At 40.8% G+C, this 19,504-nt stretch overlaps 1 protein-coding gene across 4 annotated transcripts in view; it reads left to right on the top strand.

The window, feature by feature from the left end:
* The window catches only part of CACNA2D1 (calcium voltage-gated channel auxiliary subunit alpha2delta 1), a 366,139-nt gene that overhangs the window by 335,280 nt on the left and 11,355 nt on the right, over window positions 1–19,504 (top strand). For 2 of the 4 annotated variants that reach the window (XM_081210644.1, XM_081210642.1), the window contains 16 exons: window positions 2,135–2,195; window positions 4,210–4,307; window positions 4,921–5,002; window positions 5,263–5,325; window positions 7,154–7,257; window positions 7,896–7,973; window positions 8,418–8,485; window positions 9,303–9,341; window positions 10,848–10,919; window positions 12,640–12,792; window positions 13,414–13,466; window positions 14,267–14,322; window positions 14,409–14,538; window positions 15,649–15,761; window positions 17,478–17,560; window positions 18,988–19,076. In XM_081210644.1, the coding sequence (XP_081066770.1) occupies window positions 2,135–2,195; window positions 4,210–4,307; window positions 4,921–5,002; window positions 5,263–5,325; window positions 7,154–7,257; window positions 7,896–7,973; window positions 8,418–8,485; window positions 9,303–9,341; window positions 10,848–10,919; window positions 12,640–12,792; window positions 13,414–13,466; window positions 14,267–14,322; window positions 14,409–14,538; window positions 15,649–15,761; window positions 17,478–17,560; window positions 18,988–19,076 (1,342 nt within the window). The remainder of the gene's footprint in view (window positions 1–2,134; window positions 2,196–4,209; window positions 4,308–4,920; window positions 5,003–5,262; window positions 5,326–7,153; window positions 7,258–7,895; window positions 7,974–8,417; window positions 8,486–9,302; window positions 9,342–10,847; window positions 10,920–12,639; window positions 12,793–13,413; window positions 13,467–14,266; window positions 14,323–14,408; window positions 14,539–15,648; window positions 15,762–17,477; window positions 17,561–18,987; window positions 19,077–19,504) is intronic. The other 2 variants (XM_081210645.1, XM_081210643.1) reach the window with 1 other exon arrangement.

Here is a 19,504-nt window from a genome sequence, read left to right as displayed (position 1 = left end):
AATCTCCAAAGATGACAAGGTGTACAGAAAACTTAATGTGGGAACAGGTGTTCATTCAGGTCTCAGTCTATGTGGATGCTAGTCAACTTGAGTTAATGCATCACTCTCTGCCCCACCAGCCTCACCTGTCCTGAGGCAGCACCCCATTGCTTGCTTTGCATCCAGCCCAGGGGGCGTCTCGCCTTGTCAGCTGCCTGCTTCATAGTCTCAGTGTTGCCCCTTGTGGACCTTAGCAAGGAGGAAGATGAGGAGGGAACTAGAATTAGTTGGCTCTGCCTGCTATGGGCTTGGACTTGACCCACTGTTGGTCTCCCTGCCTTTTTCTCTACCAGTCCCAATGGGCACCAGCTGCAGAAGCTCCATGCGTTCCATTGTGTGCTACATTCCCACTGTTTGGTCTCAGTTTGTAGCCTATTAGGCGTACTTTGAACTTACTGCAGTTCCCTCAACTTATTCACAGGAAGGCTAGGCAGCAGCTCTTGCTTGCCTCTTCACTGCTGCTACTTCCCTACAAATTTCTACTTGGTTGAGAATCCTATTCTAGCTATGTTTGTTTGTCTCAAGCTTATAGCCCATCCTTTCTTCCCAAAGGGAGCTCAGGGCAGTTCAAAATAACAAAAGTACGTAGAAAGGATTTAAAAGCAAACATGTTAGAACTTCATAAAACCATTGGACGAAAGCTTAGATAAAATAAGGGAGTCTTTCCCTATTTCCAGAACACAGGTGGGGCAAGCCTATACAATTTGTGACCTGGTGGTCTCACACAGGCAGGTTGAACCTACTTCAGCTTGTAGTACGTGAGTGATGGAAGTGTTTGGCTTGGCAGGTCACACATTGTAGAGGTCTGCTTTGGGACTTAAGAGTCTATCTAACCTTCTATTAGCAGTCTTCCGTCTTGCTGCATTGACATCTTTTGTGTGTCCCTTGTAGTATTGTGTGCGTTCTCCACGTCTTATGCTAGTCACATAGGAAAGCTGCTCCAGGGAGCAGTGAAATGCCCCCAATAGCTGCTCTACATAATGTATGATTGACCTTTGTTGTTGCCAGCTCAAAACTAGATTTCAAGCTGTTTTGTAGTTATGTGATGGATATATGTTGACAAAAGACATGTGTTCAAGTCTTCAGAGATGTTTGTCTTTTCTCCAGTGTACAGCTGTAGAGAAAATGAACCTTTGATCTCGTTTCATGCCGCAATATTTTTATTCAAGGGACTGGTTGAATAAAATATTGATTTGTGACCCCTTTTGCTTTACCTTGTTTCTTATGTTTCCTTGCCTCTTTCTGATGGATTATAACAGTCCAAAATGGCAAGTATATTCTTGTTGCTCAATTTCCCTCTGTTTACTGTTGCTTATACATGTTGTCTGCTTCTATTGTCATTCCTCCTGGATGTTCTCCTTTGTGTCCTTCATCTTGGGGCTTCTCCCATGACAATTTGGTATTCTAAAAATAGAGAAGGGAAAATGATGTATTTTTTCTTCACATGCTTTTGAATTGTTTCTCTTTCCTCCTTGCTTCTTTGACCCTGTCACCTCTCAGTTTATTAAGAAAATCAGATTAACACTTCACCCCAAATTTGTGTTTTCAAGAACTCTGAAATGAATTTATGCTAAGTAAAATATTTTACCTGTGGCACATTTTACAAGCCCTTTTGGTTTGCATCTTGACATCCCCATGGCTTCAGCTTTAATTGCCATATGGTCATGCTTAGCAGGTCAGTACTATGCCAGATTTACCTTGCACCAATTGTTGCAGTATTTCAGGCTGTGTTGCTGCTATTTCATGATAAATACATGAATCTCTCTTTTAATGTGAAAATGTGGATGGTGGGGTAATATTGATTGGCTTTGCTGCTTCCATAGTGCTTACTTTAAACCAGTTTTCCAGATCTGCACATCCGAATTAAACCACAATTTCACATTTTGGACATGTAAGGAGAAACACAGGGTGAGGCAGAACAGGAGTATGTGGTCACAATGCTCTTCCCCAGCTTAATAACTTTAGCCTGTTAAGCTGGAGTCATTGTCTGAATGAGTCCTAGGAACCGAGTGCTTTAAAAATGTTGAAATCCACTGCATTTACATACTTAGTTTTGCTTATAAGAGATTCTGACACTGCATTTTCATCTTTATAGTTACGGAAACTCTGAAGCTAGATCGCTTTGATGAATTCGGCTACACCTTTTTAGCACCAAGGTTGGTCATTTTCCTGTTCTGTATACCCAAATGATACATAACAAGTCTCGACTAACAAATGACGATGATAATAATAATATTATTATAATAATTTATTTCTTTTACCCAACCCATCTGACTGGATTGCCCCAACCACTCTGGGTGGTTTCCAACAAAAATACTACTACTACAACAACAACAACAATAACAACATATATATATAATAAAATTAATTGGATCTAGACCAAGTTAGTTGAACTTCAGTCCCATTGATTTCAAAAAGAACTAAATCATGCCTAACTTGTTCTGTTGATTTCTGTTAGACTTTTGTCCCAACTAATTTAGCAAAGATTCAGCCCACTTTCAGATGAGATCATCCATATACTAATAGCATATAGTCTGAAGTCTTCCAATGTTCACACTTACATAGCCAAAACGACACCACCGACCCTCAAGAGGGTGGCAATATCAGACGCACAGTAACCCCAAAGTTTGCAGAAATACAAACAATATTCAGGGGGAAAGCAAAGGAAATGTTGGATTCCCCTGAAAAGCAGCCCAATGAGGACTGAGTGTCCACATAAATTAGGAGACTTTTGAGAGGGGAAAAACTGCCTAGCAGGTGGGAGGGGTAAGGGAATGTTGTTGTTGGAAAAGGCGCATGGAGAAAAAGATATGTAGATATAAAATGGTAGAAAGAACCACTCATTCTCCTGATTGTTTATTACATTTATATCCCACCTTTCCCCCAAGGGACTCAAGGTGGCGTATTTTGTTCATAGCCCCCTCCTCTCACCCCATTTTATCCCAACAACAATCCTGGAGATCAGTTAGGCTGAGAGTATAGTGACTGACCCAGGGTTACGCAGCTTAATAGCTTCAGCTGAGATAACTTAATAGCTTAGTCAAGATTTGAATTGCAGTTTCCCTGCTCCTAGTGTAGTACTCTAACCACCTGCTGAAATTCCACCTTCTACACAGTTGTTAGAACAACAGCCTCTTAACCTAATGTTCAGCAGACATTGTATGCTGACTATGGATCACAGGGGCAGAATGGAATGGAGCACCTCACCCATGGCATCTCAGTTCTCTTGAGTGCTGCTGGTCCCTCTGTAGCCAAAACCTCACCACCTTTCCACAGGAAAATATCTGGTGGCTTGGGAGCTCCCAGAATTTGCAGAGGTACAAAAAGATTCTGAAAAAGAGCCATCAGCACACACAGTCAAAGCACCCCAGTGAAGGCTGAGCGTGCAGGTAGAAGCTGTGAGTAGTTGCTATTGTTGAACAATTGGGAGTCAGAATTCTTGCTGAGTGTGGGCACAAAACCCTGTTTCTATGCACCCATGATTGCATCCATTTAGATAACCAAAAATAGCCTACCCAAATGCATTATGTGGCCCAAGATTGGTTACAGAAATGTATAACTTTGGTAAAATTTCATACTTAAATGTTCATATTAGAAGAAGTGTACTTTAAAATGCTGAGGATCTTTTGTGAGGGTTTTAATGTTGTGTATTTTTGTGTTTTGTATTGTAAACCGCCCCACAGTCCTCACATCCTCAGGGCGGTATAGAAATTTAATAAAGAAATAAACATAAATGAATTTTAAAAAATATATCACAAACCTACGCAGAAATATGCCAAACTTTACTTATGTTTGGAAACTGAGAAATTGAAGTTGATGGATTCATCCATTCCTATGTCAAGGCTGATCATTCAGAGTGAAAACGCTCTAATCTTGTGTTTCCTTGCTTATAGCATTTAACTTTCCATAATTTTATGCATAACATAATTTTGCCATGGAATTTCTCTATGTTGTGAAAGTGATACACTGTAGACTGTAGGCAAGTACTTCTACATGATATGCTACTAAATGAAATGTTGCTACCAAATGTTAGGTAAATTAGCCAGGGTAAAATGCAAACCCAAACCACCTCAGGCAGAAATTTATGTGTTGTTTTTTTTGTTTATTTGCTTGCTTGCTTTACTTCATGGATTAAAAGCAATATTTTAAAAACCTGTTTTCTTTTTCTAGGGACTATTGTGGGCCTGTGAAAATAACTGACAACAACACAGCATTTCTTCTGAATTTCAGCGAATTTATAGATCGATACACCCCCCAAAATCCCTCATGTAAGCCTTACTTTTTCATTAAATGAAACTGCTTGCAGGAGATGACAATATAAGTGCAGCAACTGGTTCCAAAGAAGAAATGTTGATGTGATCACCCTGTTTCTCATAATTACGTATAGTACCAGATCTGTTTACTGGGTTTATGAATGCAAGATTGCAGAGTTTCATCCAGTTCATAGGGTTCTTATGTGAAGATAAAAACTGTTCTGACCTTCTTACATGAAGGGCATTTCAAAACCTAATACTTTTTAAAACTTAGCTGGCCTTTTGATTTTAGAATTTGTCTGTCATTGAAACAGGAGCAACCGATGCCAAACCATACAGGTTTAAAATTGGAAATATTTGTTGAAATCTGACTTCATATTTATTATGGGGTGTGGTCATAGTATGGGGAAGGATCATAACTAAGCACTAGAGTCAGGCTGTGCTTCCAAAAGGTCTCTGTTTCAATCCTCCCCGCATCTCCAAGTGCAGTTGAAAATGACCCTTCCTTGCTAAAATCTTAGAGAGCCACTTCAACTCAGTGTAAGCAGAACTGAACTATATGGACCAACGGTCTGACTTGGCAGCTTCCTGTGATCTTAATTAACCTTTGGCTTGTTTCCTTTGATAGGCAATGATATGGTTATGAGAGCTTTGCTGGATGCAGGATTTACAAGTGAACTTGTTCAGAATTACTGGAGTAAGCAGGACCCGTGAGTGTTATTTTCCTCCCCCCTTCCAAACAATATGGCTATTTCTGGGGGGTTTTAATGGTGTGTTAAAATAATACTGGATCATTTCTGATAATTAGAGCACACAAGGAACACACACGGCATTAAGTATATGAAAATGCACACATTTGTGTTTTAGACTATCTTAGAAAAACTTGTGAATATTATGTACAAAGGGCTGGCAATCATTGCAAATTCAGTTCTATTCAAATATTTCTGTCTCTCTTTTCTTCCTCCCACAGTGAGGGAATTACAGCACGATTTGTAGCTACGGATGGAGGGATCACTAGAGTGTATCCCAAAAGGTAAGGGTCTGTTTCTTTCTAAGAAATTGTTATGTACTGAGTTGAATAGGATCCAAAAGGCAGCCAATTGGTCCTAGAACAATAGGATCCAGAATGCAGCAGTCTGATTGGTCCACAGGAGTCACCCAATCTATCTCCAGGTGGAAGGGAATCCGCAACCTGATTGGCCTCAGGAGAATCCCGGAATTAGCCAATCACGTGGGGCCCATTGTGTAAATAATGTATATAAAGCAGACATTCTGGGGGAACTTCCATTCCTCCTCACCACATGAGCTGAATATAGAGCATGAAATCCACTCTCGACTCCGAGTATATTTCAGAAATACAACAGAGACACTGGCAAAATCAATTTCTTAAGCATGACTTTTTAAAAAAATCATTTTATTATAAATATCAATACATTACAAAACAATATATACTTAACATTACATTGCATATATTACATAAAACGCATACCTCACCTAATTTCTTATGCATGCCTAACTCAGGGTTGGATTAGTAGTAGATAGGTAGCCGTGTTGGTCTGCCATAGTCAAAATAAAAAAAATCCTTCCAGTAGCACCTTAAAGACCAACTAAGTTAGTTCTTGGTATGAGCTTTCGTGTGCATGCACACTTCTTCAGGGTTGGATGGTGGCTGAAGTTCTTGCAAGCCCCCATTGAAATTGTCGCTTGGTAATGGAATATTAAGGTGAGAGTCTTCACAACAAATATATTGAATACCCCAAATATAATATTCTGACCCTTAGGGAGGAAACAAAGGGTGGTACTCGGAATCAATGTCCATGCCCTAGGTTTGATTCCCATACCCAGATATTGAAAATAATATGCCCTTGATTGGCATATTATAAAGTTGTAATTCTCATAAATTACAGTAGATACATTTTGAACAAACCGTGTTTTTCATATTTTGAAATTCAGTTACTGTACAAGACAAAATGTAACAGGGAACGCTTGTGCTGAATCACCCTTGTATAGTATAGCCAAGATCCAGTGAGCTTCCTCAGAACGCAGCCTGTGGAACTGAAAAGGAAAACAAAGGCAGACACAAATCCTTTATCACTAACTTTTTTTAAAAAAAAAGTACCTTGATTTCAAAAGTGGTTTGTTGCTGGTGTTGAAAGGCTGCTATTCAAGAAACATAAGCTCAAATTCCCTTTGGGCATGTGGAATTAGTTGAGCACTCGGCTTATGTCTGTAACCAGTTTCAGGTTTTCACAGCATTTCAGAGCTGGAAATCAGAATGGGGTTGTGGAGATCCCAAACTTAATAATGGGATTTCCCAGATTGCTCATTGTCTCCTGTAGATGGTTGGATTTTGACTGGAGATTAAATAGGAGACGTAGCTCATGGACCTGAGACTTCTTGATCTTACGCCAGGTAGAATCCTGGCTGTCTAGTATTCTTTGAGAGAGCCATTTTCTGTAATGTGAACATATGCAGGGAGCTATATTATTACAACGAGTCACATTTTAAGGTTTCCAGTAACATTAACAAACAGTACAATCCTACAGTCTACTCAGAAGTAAATTTAGTTAATTTCAATGGGCCTTACTCCCAAATAAATGGATTGCAGCCTTAGATTTCAATCCTAGAACCCAGTGGTTAGAAGCCTGATACCCTCCCAATGCTGCTGTTTTAACTCCCATCAGCCCCGGCCAGCAGGGTCAGTGGTCAGGTGGTGAATGTGAAGGGCCAAATGTTCCTCACACTTTCCTGTGAGTAAGCCTCATTGAATTCAGTGGAGCTTCCTTCAGATTAGGCATGCACAGGATAAGAAAACATGTGAGAATTAAGACAAAAAGCTGACATTAATGTCTCATGTTCAGTGCAGGAGAATATTGGACAGAAAATCCTGAAACCTATGAAGAGAGCTTCTACAAAAGGAGCTTAGATAATGAAAACTACATCTTCACAGCTCCCTTCTATAACAGTAAGTCACTGGCCACCCAAAATTATCTTGTTAAACTCCAGATACAGTACGTCCTATCCATATTACACAACTATGGAATGTTGAAGACATCTGGAAAAGTATGCACAATGGCTATGAAGATTACCATGTAGCACTTATGCATGTCTGTTTCTCAAAAGTTTTAGCTAGAACTCAGGAAATGTTGCCAAAGGATTTGTAGGAAGCTGCAGTTGAGTCAGTGAAGCATGATCCTGATTAGGTTAGGGCTTCCTCTGGTGTTAAAATTTTAATTCAGTAGCACAATCCTGGGAGGCATTTATAGAATCATAGAATTGTAGGGTTGGAAGGGACTCAAAGGATCATCTAGTCCAACCCCCCGCAGTGGAGAAATATCCAACTGGCCCATACAGGAATTGGGACGCACGACCTTGGCATTATCAGCACCATGCTCTAACCAACTGAGCCACCTATTCATGGTGAATTGCAAACAGGCACAACCTAATCTACAAACAGATACAACCCAATTCATTTGGTTTCTCTCTGACACACGAAGACTGTTTCATAGTCATCTATTAAATGTTTGGGTTTCCTTCCTTCCTTCCTTCCTTCCTTCCTTCCTTCCTTCCTTCCTTCCTTCCTTCCTTCCTTCCTAATCTCAGGAAGCGTATCTGAAGATGGCATTATGGTCAGCAAGGCTGTGAAAATAACCGTCAATGGAAAACTTCTGAAACCTGCAGGTAAGAAGGAATAATACTGACATTTCTTGACCGTTGTTATTGGACATAGTAAACAGCAACTGAAGTTCATGTTTTAAAGAGCAAATCTGCATTACTTAGCTTACTTGTAAGTCTCTTTGGCCATGCTAAAGGTCCCACAGATTTCTGAATAAAGCTGTTTATTAGTTTTTCCCTTTTGAGGGAAGATGAACAAAAGAGTATTGGTAAGACAGTTGCAGTCACTCTTGGATGAAACTGATTACCTTCTCCAATTTCAATTTGAGTTCAGACCTGATTGTGAGACTAAATTGGTCTTGGTTGCCCTGATGGATGACCTTTGTTGGGAGAAGAACGGTGGGATGCAACACTTGTTCTTTCTTGGTCTTTCGGTGGCATTTGAAACCAATGACCATGTATCCTCCTTAACTGACCGACTTCCCTTACATATTGTGTATTCCCTGTTAGTTGTTGGAGTAAAAATCAATGTGACCAACTGGATGGAAAATTTCACCAAAATCACTACAAAGAATCAGGTAAGGAACTTGTAGCTTTTCTTTTGAGCATCATTGTGAATACTTCAACTTACATCTAGGATTGTTTTATTGTGTGCTCCTGTGCTACAGCTCAGTATCCAATTGGAAATATTGATTCATACATTCATACATAAATAAATGGGCAGAAGTTATGCAGTGGATATAATTGTTACCAATATCCAATAGTGTAACATCAAGTGCCTTTGATTGATCATCATGCTGAGTAGAGATGGCCTAAACAGAGTCTTGCTTTATCCCACCACTGCTTGTCCTTCCACTTTCCCCTCCTTTCCAAGCACCCTCAAATGTACCTAGTGTGGGAGAAGAGGGAATAAAGGGGGAATAAGCAGCTGCTAGCTCCTTGGACATTCCTTTCAAGGTGAAGAAAGGGATGTGTGGGCAAGAGTAGTAAATCTGGGAGTAGGACGAGTTACCTACCAGATTTGTCAAGAATCCATCTTCCTAATTACCTTTTTCAGCATATGTAACTTTCATTGGAAGTCTGGTAATTCAGGAGTTGCAGAACTAATACTTTTGCCTAATTTTGAGTGTTTTACTTTATGTTGGATTAGTGTGCATCTTCTTGGCTCTTGGAAATGTTTTGAAATATTGTCCTGAGATTTTTGTGGTCTTGCAACAGCAGTTAACGCAAGCTGTTGAGCAGCAGTGGTGAATTTTGACAAATGTAAATATTCTGCCCAAATACTTGGCATTTGACCTGGCTACAAAAGCAGCATGAGCACAACTCTAGATTGAATGTCATCATTCTTTGTTTAACAACAGGTTTCATATGTTGCATTGTATGTCTATTTTTCAGTGCAAAAGTGAACTGTGTGGATGTGAAAAGAACAGTCGGGTAAGAACGTGTTCATTAATAAATCATTTGCAGATACTGAAGCCATGTTTGTGGGTGATGCCTCTATAGGGTGGAGTCCTTGCCGCATCCTGGCATGCCTTATAAGATTGTTGTAAGGATGGCATATTTGCTTTGAAGCACAGACACTATGTCAATGATAAGCATTATCTTACTATTATCCATCCCTGGGATACCTCAATCAGCAGTGCTATTTTTCTAGAAAAAGAGGTGTTGGAACACACACTGAACCCCTTGTACACTTTTAATGGCAATGGCGCCCACCTGAGAGGTGTCGGAACTGAGTTCCAGTGAGTTCCAGCTGGAAAAAGCCCTGAGCACGAGACTCTTAATCTCAGGGTTGTGGGTTCAAGCCCCATGTTGCGCAAAAGATTCCCGCATTGCAGGGGTTGGACTAGATGACCCTTGTGGTCTTTCCAACAATTCTGATACTATGATTATCTTGCTGCCATTGAGACATGTTTTCTTTGCACCAATCCAGAGTGCTCATATGTGCAGTCACATCTAAACTGAGACTAAGATGAACAATCCCAGCTACTCATATTCATTCCCCTCTCTTGGATGCTTTGTGTGATCTCCACGGCATCCGACTGAGTATAAAGATCCTGCCATCAAACCAATCATACAACAACAAAAATTGGAACCAAAATACATTATTAGAGCATTGTCATTATTTATGAGGGGACGCAGGTGGCGCTGTGGGTAAAACCTCAGTGCCTAGGACTTGCCGATCGTATGGTCGGCAGTTCGAATCCCCGCGGCGGGGTGAGCTCCTGTCGTTCGGTCCCAGCTCCTGCCAACCTAGCAGTTCGAAAGCACCCTTAAGTGCAAGTAGATAAATAGGTACCACTTTATAGCGGGAAGGTAAACGGCGTTTCCGTGCGCTGCACTGGTGCTGGCTCGCCAGAGCAGCTTTGTCACGCTGGCCACGTGACCCGGAAGTGTCTTCGTATAGCGCTGGCTCCCGGCCTCTAGAGTGAGATGAGCACACAACCCCAGAGTCAGACACGACTGGCCCGTACGGGCGGGGGTACCTTTACCTTATTATTTATGAATGCAAACAACAGCAATGAAATAATTGGTGCTGTATCGAGAGAAGGATCAAATAAATAAGAGTTAAAAGCTGCATATGTTTCAATTTTGTCTTTAGCAGCTACAAGAGAGTGACTGATGCCAGTACTACAGTTTATGAGTAGTTGGGGGGGGGCAGTAGCCTTTTCTTCATGAAATGATGGGCAATAGCAAATGATTTCTCCCTTTTTGTTTATCTTCAGTGAATAATATGATCATTAAGAAAACTGCTAACTATTATTTTATAACTGGAAAGGTAACTACAACTGCAGTCCTATACACATTTACCCAGGTGGTAAAACTCATTCTCCTTAGGCTGGCATGGGGCTGGTGCTCAGCTCAACAAATATGTTCTGAATTGTGACTATAAAGCAAATAATAATTTCCCCCCTATTGTCCTCCTTGTCTTTCTTGCAGCATGTTGACTGTGTTATCCTTGATGATGGAGGATTTCTCTTGATGACAAATCAGGAATGGGATATGCAAGAGGTAAGTGTGATACAGATCAAGTTGTCATTACAAGTTGTCTTACGATCAAAGTGCTGTCTATTTTATCAAATCAAATTACAAGCTTTAAGTTTGATTTCAGATTTCATAATAACCAAATTAGAACAGCCAGGACAACTCTCTCATTCAGAATCTGTATCCATGACAAGAGTACAGGACTGTGCAAGCCAATCTTTTTTCCTTCACCCTTGATCATAAAGTGTGTTATGTGAAAATAGAACAGGGTACAAACTTAATGTTCACTTTTTGAAACATTAGGTGAACCCAAACACAGCAATCCATTGAAACCTGCACTTCTCTGAATTTTGCATTGCAGTTCTCCAGCCAAGTCACATTTATAAAAATTTATACACTAGGATAAAATGTACATAAAAACTTATACATTAATGAAGATTTTAAAATGCATTGCATTAGGGGACATTGCTTTGCATGAATGTCCTATGTTGGGCAAAGTTGCATGTAAATGCTCATTTTAGGAGAAATTCAGTGATGGGTTTTCCGGAAGACTGATGTGAAAATGAGAAACAGAGAGGAACCAAAGTGGACAGATTCACTTGTCCCTAGTTGTGGCTGATACACACCTGCCTTATGCATGTCACTGAAAAGAGCATCAAATGAACCTCTGCTATGAACTTACACAAATGTGTCCCCCCTAATAATAATAATAATAATAATAATAATAATAATAATAATTTATACCCCGCCCATCTGGCTGGGTTTCCCCAGCCACTCTGGGCGGCTTCCAACAAAAGTTTAAAAATACATTAAAACATCAGTCATTAAAAACTTCCCTAAACAGCTACAGATAGGTAGCCGTGTTGGTCTGCCATAGTCAAAATAAAAAAATTCCTTCCAGTAGCACCTTAAAGACCAACTAAGTTAGTTCTTGGTATGAGCTTTCGTGTGCATGCACACTTCTTCAGATACACTGAAACAGAAGTTGCCAGATCCTTCTATATAGTGAGAAGGTGGGGAGGGGTATTACTAAGCTATCTGCCAATCTCCCATTCCCACCACCCTTCTGAGTAATACCCCTCCCCACCTTCTCACTATATAGAAGGATCTGGCAACTTCTGTTTCAGTGTATCTGAAGAAGTGTGCATGCACACGAAAGCTCATACCAAGAACTAACTTAGTTGGTCTTTAAGGTGCTACTGGAAGGAATTTTTTTATTTTCCCTAAACAGGGCTGTCTTGAGATGTCTTCTAAACTATAATAATTATTTATTTATTTAAAACCTTTATATCCTGCCTTTCAAAAGTGCTCCAAAAGTGGCTTACTTTAAATCTATACCTATAGAGTAGTTAACTATTGGGTTCAGGCTTTGAATTAATATGTCATTTCTCCTTTTTTTATTGCTCTTTTTACTTAGATGAAGAACCTTGCGTTTGTAATAATTCATTGCCATTCTACAGGCAGTTTTGACGCTCTAGGGCAAAGCTTCCAAGTACTGTATTCTCAGCTATATTGCACCCAAAGTGTTGCTGGTTGCATTATTTGTTAATTAAAAAAATCACACATTAAAAATAATGTTTAATTTTTTTAATTATTGTTTTTTTCTGTGTTTTTAACAATTATTGTTTTAATCTGAAAGCCACATTGAGTCCTATCAGGGTGTAAATATAAGAACTATTATGTCTTCCAGTCTGTTTGAAGAGAAGTGTCTTTCTTTCTTTTTAAACAATCTCTTTTCCTTCATTAGATCGGAAAATTCTTTGGTGAGATTGACCCTGGCCTCATGCGAAATCTCATCAACATGTCCTTATATGCCTTTAACAAGTCTTATGACTATCAGTCTGTGTGTGACCCAGAAGAAGAAGCAAAGCAAGGAGCCGGACTCCGCTCTGTCTATGTGGTCAGTATCCTCTTGCCAGGATGGAGATGGTGCTGTGGTCTAACCACTGAGCCTCTTGGGCTTGCTGATCAGAAGGTCAGCGGTTTGAATCCCCACAATGACAGGGTGAGCTCCCGTTGCTCTGTCCCAGCTCCTGCCAATCTAGCAGTTTGAAAGCACACCAGTACAAGTAGATAAATAGGTACTGCTGTGGCAGGAAGATAAACAGTGTTTCTGTGCGCTCTGGTTTCCGTCACGGTGTTCCATTGCACCAGAAGCAGTTTAGTCATGCTAAACTGACCCAGAAAGCTGTCTGTGGACAAATGCCGGCTCCCTCGGCCTGAAAGCGAGATGAGTGCCACAATCCCAGAGTCACCTTTGACTGGACTTAACTGACCAGGGGTCCTTTACTTTCACCTCTTGCCTTTGCCCAGTCAGTATTATCCCTCCATGTGTTTAGACCAGGCCAGTCTATGTGGTGTCCTCGCAATAGTATTGGACTGCACCTCCCACCAACCCCTGCCATCATGGCCAGGGGTCAGGGGTCACTGAAGTTGTAGTCCAACAAACAGCCGGAGGGAAGTGACTGTTCCCCATTCAGAGATTATTCTAACCTTATATCAATTGCCTTTTATTTTCTAGCCTACGATAGCAGACATATTACATCTCGGGTGGTGGGCTTCTGCAGCCGCTTGGTAAGTTGAACTTTCCAGGTAGGGTTTATTATACATTTGAACATGTGAGGGCCTTGACCGAGCGATGTATACAGAATGAATTTGCCCAGCTGAGATTTCACCCCACATTCTTCTTGTTCAAATTTAGCTGAGCATTAAATAATGTCACTGCAAAATAGGGCTACAAAATCTTTCCCCAGAGGTTCCTGAAGATATTTACGAGGTGTGCAACTCAACATAAATTAAGAACCCTTGTTTTTGCAATGAAAGTGAACTTCTGCATTGGAGGGTAATCCAGAGAGGAAACCCAAACATGACTGAATATTTAAAAAACGGGTTATCAGTGATGATATCAGACACAGAGGTGTCTGGACTCAGTTTGGACTTTGGGGTGTTATTGTTCTTTTCACCTGCAAGTGGTTTCTTGAAATGTTCTTCGTAATGAAATCTAGGAAGGGAGCTGGTAGGAAAGAGGGGGAAAGACGAAGGGGATCAGTTACCATTTAATAAGGAGAAAAGGGAAAAGGCAGATTTCAACAAATCCATGCAGTGAAACAGGGAAAGCTATGCTTCAAAGAGGAGCAGGCGATCCTTCCTCTTCTTCTTCTATTATTATTATTATTATTATTATTATTATTATTATTATTATTATTATTATTATTCCAGGAAAGTTCTTTGGGTTTGCTCTGCCATCTCCTGCTCCAGTTCACACAGTGAATTCTCTGCCCCACTCCTAGAGCTAAAGCCTGCCTGATTTAGGCACTATCCCTCCTCACAGCTCCTTACTCTCTTGTTCCATTGTTTCCCCCCTGTGTATCTAGGTCTATCTTGCAGCAGCTCTTTCTGGGCCTCACATTCCCACGTTTTCTTAGTGCCGGTAAGTGAAGAATCAGGTGTCAGAGACATTCCTTTGCTTTTATAATCAAGCTTCTCACAGAGCTGAACATGTTCTCTTTCTCACAGTGGAAATGGAGGAGGAAGACTTCAGTGCAATCCCATCAAAACAGAGCTGCATTACAGTACAAACTCAGTATTTCTTTGCCAATGATGAAAAATCATTCTATGGCATTTTAGATTGCATAAACTGTTCTAGGTAGGTATTTCCTTAGAATTACGAAATTATGTCAAGTGCCTCTGACGCTTTCTTAATACAGTGGTGCCTCGCAAGACAAAAAGAATCCGTTCTGTGATTCTCTTCGTCTAGCGGTTTTTTCGTCTTGCGAAGCAAGCCCATTGATGGATTAGCGCTATTAGCGGCTTTTAGCGGCTTATCTGCTGATCGGATCAGCTGATAAGCGGCTTAGCGGCTTAGAAAAAGGGGGGGAGGGGAAAAACCCGCAGGAACTCGCAAGACATTGTCGTCTTGCGAAGCAAGCCCAATTGGAAATTCGTTTTGCGAAGCACCTCCAAAACGGAAAACTATTTCGTCTAGCGAGTTTTCCGTCTTGCGAGGCATTTGTCTTGCGGGGCACCACTGTAGTGTTCTGATATTAAAGAAGCAACTGAGTTATTCATGTGAAACTATCAGTTATGAAGTAGATCTAGATACAGATGATATAAATATAGATGTGTATGAATGCATTTACTTAAAATTTTTTAACCTACCATTCATGCTTATGGATAACAGGACAGTGTACAAAAGGCATAGCCAGCAGATCTTACCAAAATAAAATACCAAAAATTCCCACATGCACACGGGTAATCAAATAAAGCACATCTTTAACAGGTTTTAAACAGGTTTTAACCTTGCACTGAAAAGATTGTAATATTGGTGCCAGTAATATTCACTGTGGGGTGAATATTCCACAGCTGTGGTGTCACCACAGAAAAGCCTCTCTCCCTTATTTCCACATAATGTGTCACTCTTAGTAAAGACACTCAAAGATGAGTTCACCTTGCTGCATTTATATATACTTCAATAGCAATGGGCATCATGTTTTACTGTCCATATTGCTTGGAAATAGAAAGTTTGATTTTGTTGAGCAGAAGACAGGTTCTGAATATATAATATATATTATATATCTTTTCTCTGCCCAACTGAGGTGGGGAGATCTTTGCACAAAATCAGGTTATTTGTAGCTTATGGTGCAAAAGTTGCATTAAGCCTTTGGAGTTTACCTGGTTGTCAAAAGTACTTATAGAAAATTGCCTGCAGGTTCCCCCAGCATTAAACATTTGTTCTGTGCTTCATTTCTGTTTGCAGACTTTTTCACGCAGAGAAGATTTCCAATACAAATTTAGTATTCATAATGAGTGACACCAAACATATGTGCCGTCACTGTGATACAAGGCCACTGATGCAAGCAGAGAAGCCTGGTATCCTTTGAAGTTTAAGTTTATGTTGAATTTGTGTTTGCTCACAAAATAACACCACCACACAGTTCTGTAGAACCCCCAGTATCTGATTTTTAGCTGCTCCTAAAACTTGGACGAGTTAGTGTACACACACACACACACACACACACACACACACACACACACACACCTGGACTGGAAACTGTTTCTGTGAATAGTGGATCAACACAGGCATGTATCTCTTCCATTTCTCACTAATGTGAGATACCCACTCCACGCTAGCACCCTGCTTGGATGATCTTAATATATAACACAAACACAATGTTGTTGGAATCAAAAACCCTTAAGAGAATGATTGGCACACTTAAAGGAGGGAATTCAACATACCACTAAGGATATTGCTGCTGCAGCACAAGCATTTTTCCTTCCTTGATTTTCCCTCCCCCCCCCCCCCGTGCATTGTTCTGGGACACACACAAACATCCAGGCCAATTTGTTGGGCACACAGAAGGAAAGCCCCATTGCGCTAGCAGAAGTTCTGTTAGCAGGCCTGATTAGTTTATTGTTGCCTAAAATTTCCATGTTTTATTATACAGTACCTGATATGCTGCTTTGCCATACATTAATGGCCATGGACTTCCCTGCCATGAAAACAGTAAAGATGTTCTAAATCTCACATATTGTGCTCACTCCTCCAAACACCCACACTTTGCCTTGATATTTCAGCCCCAATCCTCTCCATCTTCAAGTTAGGACCACACAAATTCCCTTTCAAGTTACCCTTTTCTCCCACCTACTTTAGACTTAATATGCTGCCTGTGGTATGAAAAGTTACAGGATCTCATCAGGAAGATATAGGACACGCAACAACTGGAAATGAAGCAGTATGTCTGCCACAGCTACTACAGGCACAAACAGTACTGAAATCAGAATCACATATAACTGCTCTGATATAATCACGAATGCACAATAAAAAGGGCACCTGGAGGGATAAATCCAGCCTTCTAATATTTATTTGATGTCTAGCCAATCCAGGGGCTTCATAATTTCTGCCAAACTCAGGGGTTGATGTAGTACCCCATTTTCCCCTGCTGCGCTTGAATGACCTCTGGTGTCTATACACAGAGGCAAATAGCCAACAGGTGAACCCTGAAACAGGGTCTCTTCCAGCTCGAATTGACGAACCCAAATTCTCCAGGTTCAGCCTCCTTCAAATAGGCTGAACTGAATTGGTTGCCATTAATGAAGGAGAAGCATCATTTCCTGCTGGGGATTGTGGGACTTTAACACAACATTTGTAGCTAAGGAGAGGCCTGGAATGGTCTCTGGTGTGTTGTTAAGAGCCACACACTCTCTGGTATGCCCTCCACAAAACCTTTTTCACTAGGGAAGGGGGAGGACTGGCAGGGAAGGCAGAATGGTAGCTAAATAGGGCTTTCCAAGGGTTCACACTGAACACCCAAAATCCTTCAGTTTCTCAAGCATTCAACTGGCACACTTGAAAAACACAGTCAGTTTATTGAGGGGTCTCACACATCTCTAGTCTCTACACACACAGTCCATAGAACCTCACTAGACAAGGCTCCCAGTTCAAACCCTGCAATTCCTCACTCTCTTTGTGTTTTCTAGTTTGTCGTCGTCGTCTTCTTCTTCTTCTTCTTCTTCTTCTTCTTCTTCTTCTTCTTCTTCTAGCAAATGTGAACATTCCATTATCCATGTTCCTTAACTGACATTCAGATGAGGGGCCAAACCCCTGTGAAATGGTTCAGCAACCCAGATACAGAAAAGGGCCCGATGTCTGCTTTGATGATGATATTGATGTAAGTTTGCTTTTCTAAGAAATGGAGGAAATGCCTTCCCTGCACTAGGGAAAAAAAAGTTTTTTTTAAAATGATTAGTTTGCACCTTGAAATGCCCATTGATGTTAACCTATCTTCCATTAAATTGACTGTTGACTCTGAACCATAGTCACTCTATTTCAAATGTTCCCATGATTAACATAGAATTAACAGCTGCTTTTTTTCTGCGTTGCCTTTGCTGCAATTGCTGTGCTTTCACACATGATTCTTTTAAAGAGGGAGGTAGGGCAATATTTGCTACTATTCTGTGCATCATGGTAACTGCTTGGCAATCTTGTCGTCAGAACCTTTGAAAAAAATGCATAGAAAACTCTGTGGCTTTTCTTTTGGTCCTGAAGATGCAGTGTAGTTGCCTAGTCCCAGTCTTCCCTGTGAATAGTAGATCTAGTGGATCAAAAGTAAGGGGTGGGGAACCTGTGGCCCTCCAGATGTTTCAGTCCCAGCCAGGTCAGAGATGATGGAAGTCCAACAACTTGGGGGGAACTGGGTTCACAGCCCCTGATCTAGATTAATTGGATTAATTCTAAGGGCTGCCATATTGTGGTTCCATGGACAGTGAGGTGGTTGAGGAGCGAGCAGGTAGTGAGTAAAGACTATGAGACATGTGTTGGATTGAAATTAGACCACAACTTTATTTGGCATTGGCATTGGGCGTGTAGCCAGTGATCAACCAACCCACTTGCCGGTTGATTGACAGCTGTGGTTGACCATCGTTAGCGGTCCTCCATGGTGTGAACTGCTTTTGGCGTGCCCAGTGGCCCATCAGCCCTTGACTTGGGCTTCTGGATAGGAAGCACCACCCTCCAAGATTCCTTAAGGGAACCCCCCTTTCCTCCCATTCCTGCTAATGATCCAACCCAATGCCTCTTCTGCCACTAGACTTGGTGATCCTGGTAGAAATTATTCCTGTACCAAAATTTGAGAGTCCCAGATCTAGACTATACTATACATATTTTTTTAAGAACATGAACACAAATGGGTATTTTTTGTTGTAAAGTGTTTGCCACGTTGAGAACATTGAAGCACCCAATTTTAACAGTAACATTCATGTGCTGGAGATAGTTGGCAGAAATATTGGGAGAAACAGCTATTAGCCCATCTCCATGCTCTTGATCCTGGATCTGTTGTGTGTGAAAGTACAAGGAGTCTTGCTCACTAGCTTGTTGTGCTATTATCTGTGTTAACTGTGTCTTCTGTAGTTGTATTAGTGTAATATTTTACTTAAGTTTACTTTGCAATCCTCACTGTGAAATTCTTTGCTCTTGGGTGAATGCTTTCACATTAACTCTGCTAACTGCCAGCAAACTGCATGAAATCTCATCTTGTATGTGTTTCTTTCTGTGTTTTCTTTCCTTTCCTCTACTTGCTATTTTGCCCGTTATTAATAGGATCAGCCTATATGCACAACGAGTCGTGCCTCTGCCATGATGTCCGCTCCTATCTCCATTTTTCTGCAAGTTTTCATGTGGTGTGGATGGTCAGTTACTTTCTCTAATTTTGTGTTTCATTTTGTTTTTCAAAGTTTAGCATTTTTGTTAGTGTATCACAGAAACATGTATTAATTGGGTGCCTTGGGGTGGTGGTGGGGAAAATAACTTGGAGCAAATGGCTTTATTTATTTATTTGGCTTGTTCAGGAGCTATTTTCCCCTGAGAATAGATTGGGAGCACATCCTCCTTTCCTGAATGGGAGAGTCTGTGGTTATTTGAAAAGGGTTTAATCTTCTGGGTAGTAATTCAGTTAATTTAGACATTCCCTTCTCTCTGTGGCAAGTAGAGAGACTGCACTCCCAAGGATAATCAGGGAAGACAGATACAGTTCTAAAGAGGCGCATTGGGTCATGGGCCACAAGATAAACAGCCATAGCAATTTGGTGTGTTAACTTTGGAAGTGAATCCTATTGTT

Source organism: Podarcis bocagei (assembly GCF_964188305.1).
Source record: "Podarcis bocagei genome assembly, chromosome: 10".
NCBI classification, from domain to species: domain Eukaryota; kingdom Metazoa; phylum Chordata; class Lepidosauria; order Squamata; family Lacertidae; genus Podarcis; species Podarcis bocagei.
Note: the sequence above shows the minus strand (reverse complement) of the source record. Positions and strands in the feature narration are given on the sequence as shown.